The sequence below is a fragment of the Psammomys obesus genome, unplaced genomic scaffold (genome assembly GCF_907164565.1).
Source record: "Psammomys obesus unplaced genomic scaffold, mPsaObe1.curated_primary_1811, whole genome shotgun sequence".
Taxonomy (NCBI): Eukaryota; Metazoa; Chordata; class Mammalia; order Rodentia; family Muridae; genus Psammomys; species Psammomys obesus.
This window is the reverse complement of record NW_026594354.1, coordinates 1430313-1448902: the sequence shown is the minus strand read 5'-3', so window position 1 is coordinate 1448902 and position 18590 is coordinate 1430313. Positions and strand designations below refer to the sequence as shown.

Below are 18590 nucleotides of genomic sequence, written 5' to 3'. Positions count from 1 at the left end.
GTTACAGTAAGGAAATTATAGGTAACCACATCACTACATTTGGTCTTTCCCCCTCCACAAAAGAATCTTGCTTCTTGAAGACAGCAAGAAATAAACTTATTTTCTAAGTAGAGATCCAAGTCATATATTTCATTTAAGGGAAAAATTCACAAAGCCTGTTTGCTGCCTTCAATAGAGGGCAATTTTTCATCAGCTAGGTCTGTCAGATCCATTTTATTTCACAAATTGGACAGCTGAAACTGTGTGTTCTCTATCAGCCATAAGAAAATGGTATTCTTTCAGCTGGCAATATTGGGCTTTATTTTTGAAGTCTTTTATCAAAAATGAGAAAAAAGACCTTGATAGAATTCAACATTTTCAAATGCACATGATATTTATAAGCAATAAAGCCAGCACAAAACTTAAAACATTTGGTAGCTATTATGTCATGAACCTAATTACCTTTTAAATAAATCAGAGATGCAAAATACAGATATTTGTTAAGGGCTTGCCATGTGCTAAGGTGAATAACTTCTATCAATCATCTTTTCCAGTCCTTACTAAATCCTCTATGCTGGTTCTTTTATGCCATTTTAAGGATGAGAAATCATTTTCCCAAGGTGACAGAGAGGGCAAATGAAAAGAAAACAGAATGCAAACCCTGCCCTCTAGGCTTTAAAACCTGGAACTCTTGAGTATCGTACAATAAGAACGTGACTTGCAACATTGAAACAAGAGTTGCATGATCACTTTACACATTTACCAGTTACAGTGCTTGTCACAGGAAGAATTTGAATTACGTTTTCCAGAATTTTAAAATATACAAGAAGCCTGCTAATTTTTTTTTACAAGGCAAAGACAATTTTTGTAACTGAATTAGACAAAAGTACTACACAGAAACATATGAATAATAAGCAAGACACAAATGCATGAAACAAAATACTAACTGCTTTCTAGCCATGCCTTAAAAATGGATCATTCTTAGGTAAGGTTTATTTCAAAATTAGGAGTTTAGTTCAGCTGAGGAAATCCAAAGGTAAATGACACTCCAAGTCTCCTGATGAATAGCAAAAAGTCATGTTCCTTTTGTATACTGGGAAACAATAAGAAATACTAGCATACCTATCAGGAAAAGAATATACATATACACACATGTCAGGGGATGCAAACTAGATCCATTACTACTCAAGGTACGAATAAGAATCCAGAGGGGCCTGGCTGACTTGTCTGGCCTCAGTGGGAGAGGGTGTGCTTAGTCCTGCTGAGACTTGAGGTGCCAGGGTGGGTTGTCACCACTTGGGGGCCTCCCCTTCTCTGAGAAGAAGTTAGGGGAAGGAGACACAAGAGTGGGACTGGGAGGAGAGAAGGGAGGGGGATGAGACTAAATAAATAAATGAAAAAAGAAAATACTAAAAGAATATTTTTTAAAAAAGAAAACTTATGTATTATTGCTGCTTTTATTCAACAGCATTCTGGGGATTCTAACCAAGAGAAAAAAGCAGGGAGGGAGGGAGAAAAATGTATATATCTTTCTTAAGTTTATGATTAACTATCTAAAACAGTTTCAGAGAGGTTATCAAAAATCTATTAACAGGACAAGTCTAATCAGATCTAGTATAAATATAACAAAGCTTGTTTTTGTTATCAAGAATTGTCATTCTTCATCCATACATATTAGGCTGTGCTGGCCATACGCTTTCTGTACCAACTACGCTTTCTGTACGAACTACTCAACTTTACCACTGTTGCACAAAGGCAGCCACTGACTATGTGTACCTAAGTAAAGAAGGTTATGCTCCATTCAAACCATTTTCACAAAAGCAGGAAGTGGGCAAGATATGGCTCATTGGCTACAGTTTGCCAACCTCTACTTTACATCACACATACATACATGCATTCATACATACATACACACAGAGACAGACAGAGAGTGGAAATAGAAAAGAGTTATTTCATACATCAAGAAAATGTAAAAGCCTAAAAGTAAACCTTCCAAAGAGTAATTTGAGTATATGAGTCAAAACTTAATTATAAATATTCTTTCAATCCAACAATTCCATTTCTGCGGATTTATTCCAAGGATAGAATTAGATAAGGACATGCAAACCAGGGTATTTATTACTATGTTATCTATTGATGTTATCCATGTCTTACTTATTAGAAACAAGTTCCATTCAAATGCATGATATCAGCTGATTTTTTAAAAATATATATAAAGGTATGCATAAGAAGTTTTGCATATAGGCTCATAAAGTAAGAGTTTTGGGCAACTTTCTAGATTTTAGAAGATGGGGAGAGAGGGTCCCCCACCATATCAAAATTGTTAGTCAGGTTAGCCAGACTAGCCGTATTGGCAAGCTCTGGGTTAAATTTAGAGATCTTGCCTCAATAAATAAGGTGTCAAGTGATCAAGTAAGACGCCCATTGTCAACCTTAATTCTACACACAAACACACACACACACACACACACACACACACATCAATACACAAGAAAACACATAAGCAAACACACCAAATATAAAGGAAAATCTTTTTTATTTTTAAGAGAAAAAGAGCAGAGTAATTATGCTATGCTCAATAATTTACTCTCACTTCTATGAATTCTGAAGCAGCTCATAGACCGTCTTCTCAAAGAATCCATATCAATGCCGATTACAACTTTTACATTAAGATGCCACAAGAAAGTTCTTTACATTATTATAACTTCCTCATAACCTAATGCTATGGAATCTTTTGTTATAATATAGAAAGAAATCTATCCAGAATTCTCATACTTTTCTTATTCAATGGTAGTCCTACATGTATGAGCATGTACATATATGTGTATACTCACCTGTCTACCAAGAAAGAAAATTCAGAGAAGGTGAATGAAAAATAGCCAATGATGATAGATGAAGGACCAAAATAAATTAATATCTCACAGAGAGGGACTAGAGAAATGACTAGTGATGAAGGACACTTGTTACTCTTGCAGAGGACCAGAGTTTGATTCCCAGTACACATACGGTGGCCCACAAGCATCCTTAACTTGAGTGCTAGAGAATCAAATGCCCTCTTCTGACCTCTATAGACACCAGGAAAGCATTTGGTATACATAAATACATGCAGGCAAAACACCCATATCCAGAAATGAAAGGAGAATTTTTTTTAAATATCTTACAGAGAAATAAGTATCAACCTATGAATTCAATGCTCAAGGTATTATTTATGGCTCCGCCACACAGAAATCCTATCTGTTAGGTTAGAGGAAACCTATGACATTCTTAAAACTGTCACCCATAAAATATCAAGACTAGATTTTAGCCTCCTAATAAAAAATGAAGGTTATGTGATTTATGTCTATTTGTGAAAACATATTTTCCTCACTGTTAAAATAAGTTTCTAATTACTTGGCCAATGATTTCAAATTATATGCAATGTACAAAATGGTGTACATTTAATATCCATTCACTAAAATCTTGGAAAAACAGACATGGGGAAGAAAGAAACATAACTCTTCTCACTTCCCCAAAATTGTTTGTGTTACTGAATGCAAATTACACAACATAACTCACACAGCTGTGAAAAAGAAGAAAAACTGTGATTTTTATCTTCTTTTTTTCTGTTTGACAGAGGCATTCCTTAAATCTTTTTTTAATTATTTTTTTTATTTTTGTTACAGTTTATTAACTTTGTATCCCAGCTGTAGTTACCTTATCTAGTTTTGAAATCTTTCTACTTACTGCCTGGAAAAGCTTGCTCCAACAGCTTAACATAAAAATTAGACTCAATGCAAACACAGTCTTGTACAGCAACAAGCGTTTCCAACTTTTGGCAGGGTTACACAAGCATACATGAGAATGTCTGTGTGCACCTGTGAGTATGTGTGTGTGAGCTTGTTGTTGCTCCAGAGGTCATGGGAGAAAGGTGAGTGTCATGAAAGCTAACTTAAAAGTTAACAGGAACATTATGACAACAATCGATCATCAAGAGTTCTCAAAATGATGTCAAAAGACAATGAGGTGTTAAATACATTCTATAATCCATGAAAATCCAGGACACAGTAAGAAAGAAATGAGGCTTACCTTGAAAATAGTAGACAAATACATTTCTTGATATAGCATCTGGTCACTAACTACCTCTGTTCCCCTACATTCTATTAAGTGTTATTTAACTTCCTGCAATAGAATTTGCCATTGCATTATCAAGCAAAATACTAACAACCTAGAATGGGATTGTGTTTAAGGAAATCAGAGAAACTGAAATTTAGAAAACTTTCTATTTTCTACTAAAACATTTTTTTTTTGGAGAAGAATTTAGTATAGTTTCAAAAGTGAACAGTCGAAATTAAACTCGGGAAAGAGTACCACCAAACTCTAGTAGAAACTTACCCTTCAACTTGAGATCAACATTGTGTCTCAGCCAAGGATAAACTCCATAGCTTGGCATGTCTTCAGGAATTGGGTTATTGCTTATCCAGCCATCACAAGCAAACCGGAAGAAATTTTCACAAGGATCCACAGAAAGATTTACTTTGCTCATAATGGCAGCAGCTATTTAAAAAGAAAATCATAGGATTAATAACTAGTACTAGATGTCATGTACTGTTCTTCTCCAAATTAAACAAAAAAAATTCATATCAACCAGTTTCCAAGCCTTGACCTCAACGTTTATCTCCAAAGTGTCTCGCTGAATGAACCTCATATAAAAACGACTGTCTTCAAAGTATATAGGAAAATGTTAGGTGAAATTACTGTTACTTATTCTATCAAATTGTCCCTAATATCTTTGGGGTGTGCAACAAGATTATCAATGAAAAAAAAAAAGAATATCACTGACATATGTGACCAAAAATTGGCCTTTCTTCCACTCCACATATTCCCCTGAAAACTAACTTGGCCCTGCCTCCTATGAAACAAAATCAGTTTACCCAGTTTCCAGTGATGCTGGCCTTGCTTTCTCACTTTATTTGAGCAACAGAAGTGACAGGGATGGCTTCTTGTGATTTCCCAAGGTAAACATTTAAGAAGCCCAGCACCCTCTCTAATGGATCCCTTCAAACAGAACCTTAGGACCATCCTTTGAAGATGTCCCCTGGAAAATAAGAGGCCATGTAAAGAAAATATCATTTCATACTCAAACCCTGGCTGGCCTCAAATTCCTAGTCATCTTCTGGCCTCAGCTTCCCAAGTCCTGGGATTACAGTTAGGTGCCGCTACACTTGGCTGTGTCTGTGAGCTTGAAAATTAATTATTACATGCTCTTCAAACTCGGTTTCCCCGCCCATTCTGGCAGAGTTCCCAGGGCCACCACTGCTGGTGGATCCTGAGGGAAGGAAGCAGGAGGCAAGAACAGCTGATTGCATGAGAAACAGATTTCTCTGGAAAGAACTTTAGTAAGGCAGCTTGTTTAATTGGGGAAACAGAAGCCACTTAAACCTCTGGTGAGTGAGTAAGGGCTATAGGGATGAGTGTACATCACTGGCCAGGGCCAGGGTGGTTGGAATGCCTTATTTGCATGAGGAAGGATCCCAGGTGCTGCCAGACATGACCATATAAGGGAAAAGGAAGTTTAACCAGGCTATTTGACCTCCTCAGAAGGACAAGGGTGGGGCATAGGGCTAAATTAATCAAGCCATCCAGGCCTGGGGCAGGGGGAGGGCAGTCCTACTCCTGCCTATATCAGGATGAGATTTCCGGGGTTTGGACACACCCCATTCTGGCTTTGAGCCATCTCTCCTCCCACTCCCATGTTCCTTGGTAGGGGAACACAATTTCTGGCTGCAAAGATGTGCACCAACTGATTTTTAAAACACAGTCAATACTTTAATGACATTGGAAGGAAGACACTCTAGGCAATTTTCATACCTTAATTAATGCCAGAATACATTTCTATTTGAAATAATGAAAATCCAGTGAGTTTTCAGCTAAATTAGAATGAATCTTCCACCCCAGAGCAATCTAGTAAATTTAGAGATGTATGTTTTGGTTATGTGGGCAGTTCCTCCAGGTTAAAAAATAAGGTTAGGTGTTTCTCTCCCTAAGCATCTTATAGAAAAGTCAAACCACTGTTTGGAGTCATTGAAATGAATACACAAAAACTCCAATATTCTATTTCATTTTTGTATTTTTAGTGGGAGAGACATTGCCTCACTCTTTAATTCTAGCTGGCCTAGAGCTCAATATTTAGGCCAGGCTGGCCTATAAATCATGCTGATTCTTCTGCCTCTGCCTCCTCAGTGCTAGCATTACAGGCATGAGCCACCATGCCCAGCACAAAATTTCGATAGGATTTCAAAATCCTCACCATTTTCAACCACTATCTTTAAAATAAACAATAGGAAATGAAACTTGAATTATGATAAATTTCAGGTTGGTTTAATTTTCTTGTCTTTCCTCCCCAGAACTAATTCCATTGTCTCTAACTACACTTTTGCTTACTGCTGTTATTTTATTATTATGATTTAATATTCAAAAGTGTTAGGGGAAACAAAAAAAACTTACTTCTGGCTTATGTTTATAGTCAGTCTGTTCAGCCACAGATGGAATCTGCTATGTAACACCTCAAGGACATGGATCACACACATCTCAGTTCCACACAATATTTACAGTCTCACAGGGGAGCCTTCATGTGCACTTTGACTCACATAAGCTCATTGCTTTCTTGCTTCCTTCCCCAAATCCCCCTGCCCCCAACTCCTTGGGTTTTCTCACAGGTACTAAGAAAAACTGCAAACTCTGCTCTGACCTAGACCCTGATCGAAAACTGAAAGAATACATCACTCACACTGAATTTGGAAAGAAGCCCATGGAGGGAGAAAACCTTTCCCCATGCCTTGCAACTAATCATTCAGCATTCACAGTTAGGAGCAGGGTTGCCCTTTCTGTGGGGAACTTCAGACTTGTGACTTCAAATTCCAAGGGACCATAGATGTCAAGACACCAAAACTTCATTCCCCTACTCAGCTCCATGGAGAAAACTAAGAATCTAGTTTTAATAAAAAGAAATATGATTGTGAAGGAAAGCTGTGAAAGCAAAAGCTGCCACGTTCTCAAGTGTTGCCCATGAGGTTAACTGTTGAACAGGCTTCCACTAGTCTATATGGTACAGGTGAAAGTATTCCTCCACATATAGCCTCGGAGGTGTTAGCTCCAATCAGGGCTCAAAGGAGAGTTTTATACAGCCTTACTTATTAATATTTCTATGAAATATTCAAGTCACTTACATTTCCTCTGTATTCAGAACTATATGCCATGCTCTTTTTGAGCAATAAAGCCTTTTCACAAACTCTAGAAAGAGGCTGTTTGGGTTGGAATGACAGAAGCACTATGCAATAGCTAAATTAATAAATTAAATTAATAGCTAAATTAATCTTAGGTTTCTATTGCTATGGTAAAACACCTTGACCAAAAACAACTTTCAGAAAAAAAAAGTCTTTATTTGGTTTACACAGGCCATCATTAGACAATGACAAGGCATGAACTGCAGCAGAGACCATGGAGGAATGCTGCTTACAGGCTTGTTCCTCAGACTCATGTTAATCCACCTTAAACCTGCCCAGGGATAGTACTGCATACAGTGGGTCAGAGCCTTCCACATCAATCCTTAATCAAGAAAATGCTCCTGCAGACTTGCCTACAGCCCATCTGAAGGAGGCATTTCTCAATTGAGTTTGTACAAACATAGTTAGCAAAGCCCAGAATGATTCACATAAGCAGTTGGTAATAAAATTCCATAACCAGTTATCAAAAATTGATGCTAGATTTCCAGAGCTTGCAGATTTTCAAGTTATGCAAAAGAAATACAGCATGTATAGCCATGGGTGATATATAACAGTTCAACAATGGCTGTACTGGTACCACTGAAGCAAGCACATTAATATTCCTACAAGGAAATAAACATACCATCAGAAGTGGAAGAAATGATATCTAAAATTGCTTCACATTAGTTACTTATGCTTATATACACAGTTTTACCAAATAAACTGTTACAAAGTGGATATTACACTGTTTTCAGGGGCTGGGGGTTTGGATGCAGGGATACTATTACTGTTTTTATTTTCTTTGACTCTCACAATCTTATGAAAGTTCACAAATCTAGTCCCATTTCATAGGTGATAAAACTGCAGCTCAAGATGATCATGTATTTAACACAGATCATGTGGTCTAGAAGTGTCTAGGTTGTCTATGTTCCAAATCCATCAGCCTCTCTATACTTACTCATCATTAACAAACCCATTCATTGGTTCTCTGTAGTCTTTCTATAGTTTTCATTGTCAAAGAGGAGCTAATACATGATATCATGGAGAAAAGTAAAAAGCAGAAAGTTGTAGAAAGAAGGCTCTCAGAAATGACTGTCACTTGCTCAGAAAAGAAAAAGAAGATGATCAGGCATGTGCATCTCTGGGACTTTTACCACCAGCACCTCTGCCCATGTGGCCTTTGTGACCGGAACATAAGCTCTTGCATAAAGCCAAGCTTGGCACCAATTCTTAGACCATGTGGACTCAATAGTTATTGCACAGTTCCCTGAGCATAGTGAAGCTTGTATTTCATTAAAGAAGGATGAGGCCTTGGTGAGCATGCACTATAGAAACAGAAAAGTCAGTGTTTTCCTAACATCAGGAAGCTATTTACTAATGTGAAAATTAAAAACAGAACAGCAAGGCAAAACACACTAGGTGGCAGAAGGTAACATCACAAAACATCACCCTGTCCATTTTTACTCGCGTTATTATGATTTGTAATAAATAAATTCACGAAGTGGCCTTCCATCCCTCAAGTTGTCTAAACTAAAATTGAACACTTACGGTTAGAATATTTTAACTTCTCACACCTGCAAGAACTCTATCACAGCTAAACTACCAAGTGACATGAAATTTAAAACCTGCCATCTGATTGTAAAACCTGGTCCCTCACCTTGCTTCATGAAATACTATCTCCCTTTGCTAAGCCTCCAGGCCAACTGCTCAAGTTTGGAAAAGAAAAGAGCATGGGAATTCTACAAGAATCCGAAGGGGAAAAACACATCACCTTTCCAGGAACAATACTAAGTAGCTGGAAGGAATGTCTACTCACTAGACCCTCAAGTGAATCCAGTGTCACACAAAAAAAAGCAGAGTTCTCTGTGCACAGAAATACTTGGCTTGGCACAAAGGAAATGAAGGAGGGGAGACAGTCAGGGACTTGAAAGCTAGTTCTGCCCCTAACTCACGATGTGACCCAGAAGTGGTTTGCTTTGAGAAGACCACATTCTCTCATCTACGGGTATCATCTTCATAGAATTATTATGAAATTTTCAGAAATGGCAAGTTTGAGTCATTCAGCACATTGCTTTTTCAAGGAAAAAAAATTGATCACTCAAGAACGGGACAAGAAGGGGACTTAACATAACAACCTGAAGGTGCTACTGTGGTCCTGGTGCCCAGACTCTCCTGAACACTGGTCTAGTTCTATCCACTTAATCCACTCCTCACAATATGAGAGGAATAAATTTCAGAGCAACCATGAGTTCTAGCACGTCTATTTACATATTCATCAAAGTGTTGTCTTGGTTTTGAGCCAACTTAGCTTTTGTCTACCATGTTAATACTGAGAAGCATGAACTGATAGTGCAAGTTGACCTTTGTATGTGTGAGAGAGAGGCAGTGTCTCATTGTGTAGCACTGGCTGCCCTGGAACTCACTATACAGGCCAGGCTGGCCTTGAACTCACAGCAATCCACCTGTCTCTGCCTCCTGAATGCTAACATTAAAGGTGTGTACCACCATAGCCAGCAGCTCATGAATTCTTTCACCTAAGTCTCTCCCATCTCAATCAATGTCACTGCTTAACCTGTAAGCATCACCCTAAATTCCCACCTTTATCCACAACACATCTCAACCCCACAACTACCACAACGCCTTCAGCAAGCCTCCCAAGCTCCTAATTCTTCTGCAACCTCCGTCTCAAACTCAAGGCCTGCTCTCACCTGGCCTGCTAGTTGGAACCTACTTTCTGATTTTGTGCCTGTGTTTCTCCTCAAAGTAAAGTTCTCTCCAGGAAGACAGAAATCGCTTTGAGACAGGGGTTTTCCATGCCTCTCCAGGCTGGCCTTGAACTCTTGTTTGTTCCTCCTGCTTCTACCTCCAGAATACTGGGATTACAGCCGTGTATCAATCACCATGCCCAATTTATGTGTGTTGAGGATTGAACTCAGAGCTTCATGAATGATAGGCAACTACTATACCAACTGAGATACATCTTCTGACCCCTTTGTGTGTGTATTTGTTTTGTTTTTCTCCCCCTAATTAGTTCTTCGACATAAATACCTCACATGAATAATAAATATATGGTGACATAATTCATTAATCTCTTCTCTTCCAGTCAAAAGGAAAACCCTGCATATTTAATTGATCTATGACTTCCTCTTTTGAAAATGCCCAGGGTTCTGCCCACTTGAAGAATGGGAGGGAGGGGGTGGAGGCAGGGACTGAGCTTCTTCAAATGTAGGCTCTGACTGAAGTATGGCAATGCAAGCAGAATTTAATAGCTGTGTCACTACCGGGGCAACTTTAAGCATGAATCTTTGCCTTGGTGTCCTCACTGATACATGATCTTATCACCTCCAAAGAAGCTCAGCTTGTGGTACAGAACAGAGGAACACAAGAGGATTCCAGCAGAGGCAAGGATTTCCACAGGGTCCCAGTTTAGAATCAAGCATGCCACACCCAGTGACCCAGATGATAAAGTCTGCTTAAGATAAAGGAGGAATCTTTCCTCAGTGGAGCCATAGGATGCACACAATCTCCAGTCTCTGCCTTTTAAGAGAGAACACTGCTTTTCAAGCCCTTTCCTGAATTCTTTATCATGAGGGTTGAACAGCTCAGCTTTTGCGAAAAAGAAAAGAAAAGAAACAAAAAACAAGCTCCACTACTTCATACCAAACCTTGAAAGTAAACTTGAAATGTCTTCAAAATTGTATTTTGTATTTGGTCAACCTCAAGTAAACAGAATACTAAAAATACTAACTGTTTTCTCTTCCACTCCCCAAGGTACTAAAATTATAACTTGACACAGGGCAGAAAACAGACTTACCGGCTTCTATGCACTCTGGCTTCAGGCAGTACTCCTGTTTAGACTGGAAACTTAGGAGACCTTGACTCACTAAAAAAACAGATCAAAATAAATGGATTTGTAGCAGACCACCACCGAGTAAGATGCGTTGGGGCACATAAGCAGTTCATGCTTCTCAGTATTAACATGGTAGTGAAAAACCAAGTTGGTTCAAAACCAAGGAACCACTTTGATAAACATGTAAACAGTCTTGCTAGGACTCATGCTTATTCTGAAATTCATTCCTCTCATATGGGGAGGAGTGGCTTGAATGGGTAAAGTGTCTGCTCACCAGAGCCACAGCAGTACCTGAAAGCTTGCTAGAGTGAACGTTTTCACTCCAGATCTATCTGTCCAGAAATTCAGGAGATGGAACAAACCATCTTGTGTGCTTTGGATTTGGATGACAGAGATAGCCTCTCACAAACTGAGCAGGCTGTACCTTGGAGACACACACACACACACACACACACACACACACACACACACACACACAAATCACTCTAAAACTGAAATAGTTTTTAGCAATGTTTAATCTTCCCAACTAGTGGCAATATCACCTATTAGGAATTTCTAGTCCTTTGACATGACAGTGTCTTCATGCTTGAGAATCATGCAAGGAAATCACAAAACAATAGCTTTAAAAAAAAGTTGAGGAATGGATACAGAAATTGTGGTACATTTGCACAATGGAATACTACTCGGCAATTAAAAACAAAGAAATCATGAAATTTGCAGGCAAATGGTGGCATCTAGAAATGATCATCTTGAGTGAGGTAACCCAGAAGCAGAAAGACACACATGGTATATACTCACTTATAAGTGGATATTAGACATATAATATAGGATAATCATACTAAAATCTGTGCACCTAAGGAAGCGAATCAAGAAAGAGGACCATGGTAAGATTCTCAACCTTCATTCAGAAAGGAAAACCAGATGGACATCAGAAGAGGGAGAAAACAGGGAACAGGACAGGAGCCTATCACAGAGGGCCTCTGAAAGACTCTATCCAGCAGGGTATCAAAACATATGCTGAGATTCATAGCCAAACTTTGGGCAGAGCGCAGGGAATCTTATGAAAGAAGGGGGAGATAAAAAGACCTGGAGGGAACAAGAGCTCCACAAGGAGAGCAACGGAACCAAAAAAATCTGGCACATGGTTCTTTTCTGAGACTGATACTCCAAACAAGGACTATGCATGGAGATAACTTAGAACCCTGCACAGAAGTAGCCATGGCCGCTCAGTGTCCAAGAGGGTTCCCCAGTAATAGGAACACGGACTGTCTCTGACATGAACTCATGAGCTGGCCCTTTGATCATGTCCACCTGAGGGGGGAGCAGCCTTATCAGTCTACAGAGGAAGACAAAGAAGCCAGTCCTGATGAGACCTGATAGACTAGGCTCAGATGGAAGAGGAGGAGGACCTCCCCTATCGTTGTACTGGGGGAGGGGCCAGAGGAGAAGAGGGAGGGAAAATGGGATTGGGAGGAGATGGGGAGGGGGCTACAGCTGGGATACAAAGTGAATAAACTGTAATTAATAAAAATAAAAGAAAAAATAGAAAAAAGAAAAAAGAATCTCATAATATTTTAAGTAAGTTAAGATTTTGTATTGGGCCACATTCATAGCTGTCTTTGCCTACATGGAGGGTGCAGGCACAGGCTGGATGTGAGTGTTTTTACAAAAGCATAGAAAAATGCACTGCTTTTTGAACTTCAGTTAGGATCTGAGCATTAGCAAACGTGAACCTAAAATTAAAACCTTTTTGAAATACATGTTTTTCCTCCAGAGCTGGAGAAATTATAAGGCATTCATTATTGCTGTGCTCTGTGAACAAAAACAAGGAATCTTTGAAAATATGGCCATGAAGAAATGGACCATGGGGACTGAGAAGTACAGTCAGGAAGTGTAGGGGGCTGAGAGGTACAGTCAGGAAGCCTAAGAGTGCTTCTGTTTTTGCTAAGGCTAAAGACCTGAAGATCACCTGCCAGTGTGGCATGTCTTATTATTTATGAACCCACATCCTAAGAGGAGCCTGCTTTGTCTTTGTTCTTTTCTCTGCTCCTATCCTCCAAGCAGCCTTTTTATCTGTGTTACATTATAGATTCAAGAAACCTGCCTACAGAACTACTCAGGCCTATTTTCAAAAAAAGTTTTATAACATAAAAGGATTATTTTTATTTCTTTTTGCAAGAAAAAAACTGGGTAAAAATACAGAGATAGAATAAAGATCAGTATGGGACATTTCAATGTACCTTAACAGTAGAACCATGGGGAGGGCTTCCTTTTAGTTAATTTTTACATGTTTACCAAATGTTCTTTAATGAGCAGGTAGTATTTTTATAATGGAAATATGAAGTTTATTATTGTAGATAACACCCTCTTGTCAGTAGCTTCGTTTTTAAATCTTATAAAATGGCTAAAAAGTTATTCTTTTTCAAAACTTCGGGGGAAGAAGCAGAACAATCAGGAACTTGAAAGCAAATTTTACTACATGGTAAATTCCAAACCAGCCTTAGCTACATGAGAAGCTAGAAGTCCTCCAAAACAAGAAATAATCATTGACACAGACATGTAACAAGCTCAGATAAAGAAAACGGAAATAAGTGAATGAAACAAAAAAAATATTTTACTATAAAAATTCTAACATTCCTTTTTACAGTTAAGAAGCTTTAAAAATAAAGTCAAGCAGCAGGTTGACTTCTCATTTTAGAACCCCCACACGATGCAACCTTCTCATTTTAGAAACCCCATAGGTGCAACTCTGGACCCACCCGCAGTTCCAGAGTATTATCGTGAGGCTGGTAACATAGCTCAGTGATAGAGCACTTACATCACATGCACAAAGTCCTTATTTCCATCCCCAACACACACACACACACAACACAACACAACAGAAAGCATGAGAAAGACCATACAGCTGGGGTCATCAGCACCCAAGTACCCACTGGAACCCACAATCCATATGCAGGCCACTGCCTAATTCTATTTCTGTGAAAGGCCTTGGTAGTTTTGATAGTTGAGGGGAAGTGTAACAAAGGATAATATTTCATAATATATGAAAAGCATATGGAAGGGAAGCTTCAGTATCCAGAAAGCATATCTTCCTGGCTCCCATTTGTGCACATTTTGTCTGTGGATGGTTTAGTGCTACAATAAAACAGAGCCCTGAATCAAGGAATGTATGGCAGTAGAGCCAAAAATATTTACTATCATCTGGCCTTGACAGGAAAAGATTGCAGACCACTGCATCTGAGAAACAGATTTTGGGGAGAAAGGAAAAGGGAAGAAAAGGATACTTGAAAATAAATTAGTTATGGGTACTAATCCCCTAGGTTTTCTGAAACCAACTCAGACCACTGGCAACCATTCTTTCTGTAGAAGACAAAGACAAAAAAGAGGTAAGGTGGGATTAAACATTGCAGGCATATGACTGAACTTTGACAGGTAGAGTACATATTGCAAAGTCAGCCAGGAAGCACCTTCAAGGGAAGATCCTAACTAAAGTATTGTCATGAAGAACATTGCTTTGCAGGCATTTAGCAAGCTAATGTAGAATGGGTGTGCCTGGGGCAGACAGTGAAGAAAGGTGGTGAGTAAAGCATAGTGCTGAAATAGTTGACAAAAAATGTAAATGTTCCTAGTAGATATGGTCATACAGGCCTATAATCCCAGCAATCGGGAGGCAAAGGCAAGAATATCACAGTAAATTCAAGGCCAGCGTAATCAATATAGTGATTTCTAGGCCAGACAGGTATACATAGGGAGAACCTATTCACAGACAGACAGATAGATATTCTTGTATAGACCCTCAGATAGATGCATTCCAAAGCAATGTTTCCCCAAACTTGCACATGCAATTGAATATTATTGGGGCTTGTGAAAACGGAGACTGAATCTTTAGACCTAGGATTGGAGCTCAAGCACTCAAGTGATGCTGATGCAAGAATAGCAAAAAAAAAAAATAGAATAAGGCCACACCCTTAGCTGGTCCAGTTTGTTATCAATCATCATTAGACCTCCTTCAGAAGATTCAAGGTGAGAGATGGGTTACTAAACATATTGGGAAGTTACCTTTTTAATCGGGCCTCTCCCATAATAACGATGCTTGATTTAGGGAAGTTCACCTAAAAACTTTAGTGCTTGTGTGAAAAAAAAATCATCTCTTTTGTTTTGTTTTTGTTTTTTGAGACAGGGTTTCTCTGCGTAGCCTTGGCTGTGCTGAACTCACTTTGTAGATCAGGCTGGCCTCAAACTCAAAGAGATGTTCCTGCCTCTGCTTGCCAGAGTGCTGGGATTACAGGCATGTGCCACCACGCCTGGGTAAAACAATCGTTTTCTCATAAGAAAAAAAAAATATTTACTACCAACTAATCAAATTCTAGAGACTATGGTCTCCAATTATAATGATCATAAAAGTAGAATTGAAAAAGATTGCAAAATGCTATTAACATCACTGAAAACAGTACATATTTCAATTTACATGATGACCACTTGGATTTGTAAGTCTGGGAGTATGCATAAAACTAACCTCTTAGTTCCCACATCATGTGTAGTTTCTTAGCATGCCTATAAAATTTCTCCTTCAGTTTTAAATTTCAGTAACTTGATTGTCTAAAGCCAACTTTGGAGAAACCTCACAACAGTTTTCAAGAACCACAAATTGAGTCACAGGGTAGGAGGTCTAGCTTCACCAGAAAGCAATATACTGATCTAATTTCCTAAATCTTCAGCCACAGAAAACATGGAAAGGTGGTTTGCTCGTTTTAGCAGAGTTCTCAACCACACAAGCTTAACTCTTTTAAAAGATAATTACTGGTTTTCTCTTGCCAAAATAAACATGGCCTCCTGCATCCTGCATATGCCAAGGAATGTTTCCAGGCCTGCTGCATTTCAAAGTACACCTAGAGTCTCTTAAGTATAGAGCTTGTTTCTAGGTGACCTTCAAGCCAATGAAATACTATAAGTTATAAAAAATTTTTTACTAAGGAAAATGGTCAAGGGGTTTAGAAACTCTAAAGTTTTGGGCATCCCCTATCCCTTTCTAACAGATTCCATCTTTTTCCCCCTAGAAATATGTTCTTGTCTCCACATTCTCTCTAAGAACATCATTCTCACAGGAGTTATTAAAATAACTGAATCACAATGCTTTTCAAATCTTAAAAGGAAAACCTCTGCGTTCTTTCACATTCATTTTTAAACCTATTAGAAAGGTGAAGTTAACAATTTTGCATCCATCAAAATCACGGGATTTGAAAAGACCTGAAAAATCCCATTTAAGGATTGATTTATCTTTCATGAATTGCACTTTGTAACTTCTTCAATCGATCGAACAATAACAAAAGTCAGACAAAAAGAAATTCCAGTATAGTGTGGTTGTTTCCTCACAAAGCAAATGCAAGTATCTAACTATGAATTCATAAACACTCAATTTGTTAAATATAATACATGATTTTCTTTCCTCAGTGCAATTGAATCCACCAGCCATTCCAAACCACTTCCTAATCTACTTTGCCTCCTGGACTATATATTTAGCACTACAGAGAAGCCTCCTTTTTCATTGACATACGTTGTTATGCTGAGGGTGCATCTTTATTATTTAACATACTCAGACAGCGTGCATTGTCACAAGGCTTTCTAGAATAAAGAATTAGAAAGATTCCCCATAGATGCCCAGTTCCCCTGGCCTCTGGTACTCCACTTACCTAGAAAGAGCAGTGTGCCCAGCACCAGGGTGCCACCAATGAACAGGGCCAGTGCAATTCGAATGCCTCGGTTGTTCCCCTTTCCAGTCTCCATGGTGTTCCCTGTCTCTGCTTCCATCAGAAGGACCGGAGAGAAGACTCAGAAAGAAAGTCACTTTTCGTGGTTTGGTAGCTGGTCTCAAAGAGTTTGTCAGGCGATGACATCCAAGACTCTCTTGCTAACAGACAGCTTTAAAAATTCCTGTCAGGAAACTTCCCCACGACACCCTTTCTCAAATAATCCTTCACAAATAGAATAAAAGAAACTCAAAATATTGGTTGCCTTGGCTCTCCCTTGACTAGACAAAACAAACAGCAGTTGCTTTATCTTGGTGCTCTCCCTCAGCAAAGTCCCTCTCAAGCAATTGTTTGGCAGGCTTTTTGCTCAAACGTTCCGAGTCTACATGTTTTACTAGGTTGCTGCACAGATGTTTTAGCTATTTAAATGTATAGTCACTTGGGGAGGAAAAAAAAAACTGTCTTTATCAAAACTGGATTCTCAGCCTCCCCCTAACCATGATAAGTTAGGTGGCAAGGACAGTCCACATCCACTTCAAGATCTCAATTAGTCATGTAGTTCTGCTACAACAGCCACTCTCTTTGTCTAGACTGTTGTAGTCAAAAGTTACCCTTTCAGTGTGCTAGTACCCTTTTAAAGCCTTCTAAGAGTTCCTAGGATATCCTGAAACATTTTATTTTAGGAACTTTGTGTATGATAGCATGTGCCAAAAATCAGTCATAGTCTACTGCAGTGCAAAGTAGCAATTAAGGCAGCCTACAGAGGCTGATGGTTCGGACTGGGACTTTTTTTTTTCTTTTAAGGAAAAAGAGGAGTGCTCTTTGTGGTGCTAAGAATTGTACAAAAGACAGTTAATTATATAAATTAAGCTCATTATCAACCACAAAAGATATAGCAAAAGTTTTTCCCCCCTGTGTGTTTTGACGAGCACAGCACCCATGTCTTTGGTACTCTAGTTACTCCCAGGCAGCCACTATTTTTTTTTTTGTGTGTGTGTGTGTGTGTTTCCATAAAGTGTTTCAGCAGCTTCCCCAGAATTAACTCAGATTTATTTGGTTCCACTAGAAAAATTGATTAATCACATTCTTTGAATGTGATCAAATTCGAATTATAAAAAGCTGCTTTCTTCACGGGGAAGGGCAATTGACATTTCAATCCTATTGAAATGATTTGGATTTTTATTGCTTAATGACACAGACATCACTAATTCACAGCACAGTGAATTACTACTCTACGGTTCCCATCAAGCCAGAGGTCATAAGATGGTGGGAGTATGAGTAGATGACTCAGGAACATCTGTAAACCAGAAAAACAAAATCTGTACACATAGCTTTGGTAGTGACATCAGAACTCAGCAGTTACCATGAAGAGGGTACTGTATGTTCATGCTCCTATGTAGCTAGGCCCAGTCAGCCCTTAATCCCACAGCATCTGACTCTCCCAGGTTTAAAAATTTATTCCCTCTGGGCACTGGTGACACAGGCCTTTAATACCAGCACTCCGGAGGCAGAGTTTGGCGGATCTCTGAGTTCAAGGTCAGCCTGGTCTACAGAGTGAGTTTCAAGACAGCCAGGGTGAGAAAGAAAGAAAGGAAAGAAAGAGAGAGAGAGAGAGAGAGAGAGAGAGAGAGAGAGAAAGAAAGAAAGAAAGAAAGAAAGAAAGAAAGAAAGAAAGAAAGAAAGAAAGAAAGAAAGAAAGAAAAAGGAAGGGAGGGAGGGAGGGAGGGAGGGAAGGAAGGAAGGAAGGAAGGAAGGAAGGAAGGAAGGAAGGAA

General features: G+C 38.9%; 1 protein-coding gene across 2 annotated transcripts in view; it reads right to left on the bottom strand.

Moving 5' to 3' along the window:
• Phex (phosphate regulating endopeptidase X-linked) overlaps positions 1 to 16878 on the bottom strand; it is a 240903-nt gene extending 224025 nt beyond the window's left edge. For both annotated transcript variants that reach the window (XM_055618656.1, XM_055618657.1), the window contains exons 1-3: positions 16761 to 16878; positions 11035 to 11103; positions 4351 to 4512 (exon numbers count right to left, since the gene is read on the bottom strand). In XM_055618656.1, the coding sequence (XP_055474631.1) occupies positions 4351 to 4512; positions 11035 to 11103; positions 16761 to 16878 (349 nt within the window). The remainder of the gene's footprint in view (positions 1 to 4350; positions 4513 to 11034; positions 11104 to 16760) is intronic.
• Between the last annotated feature and the right edge of the window lie 1712 nt (positions 16879 to 18590).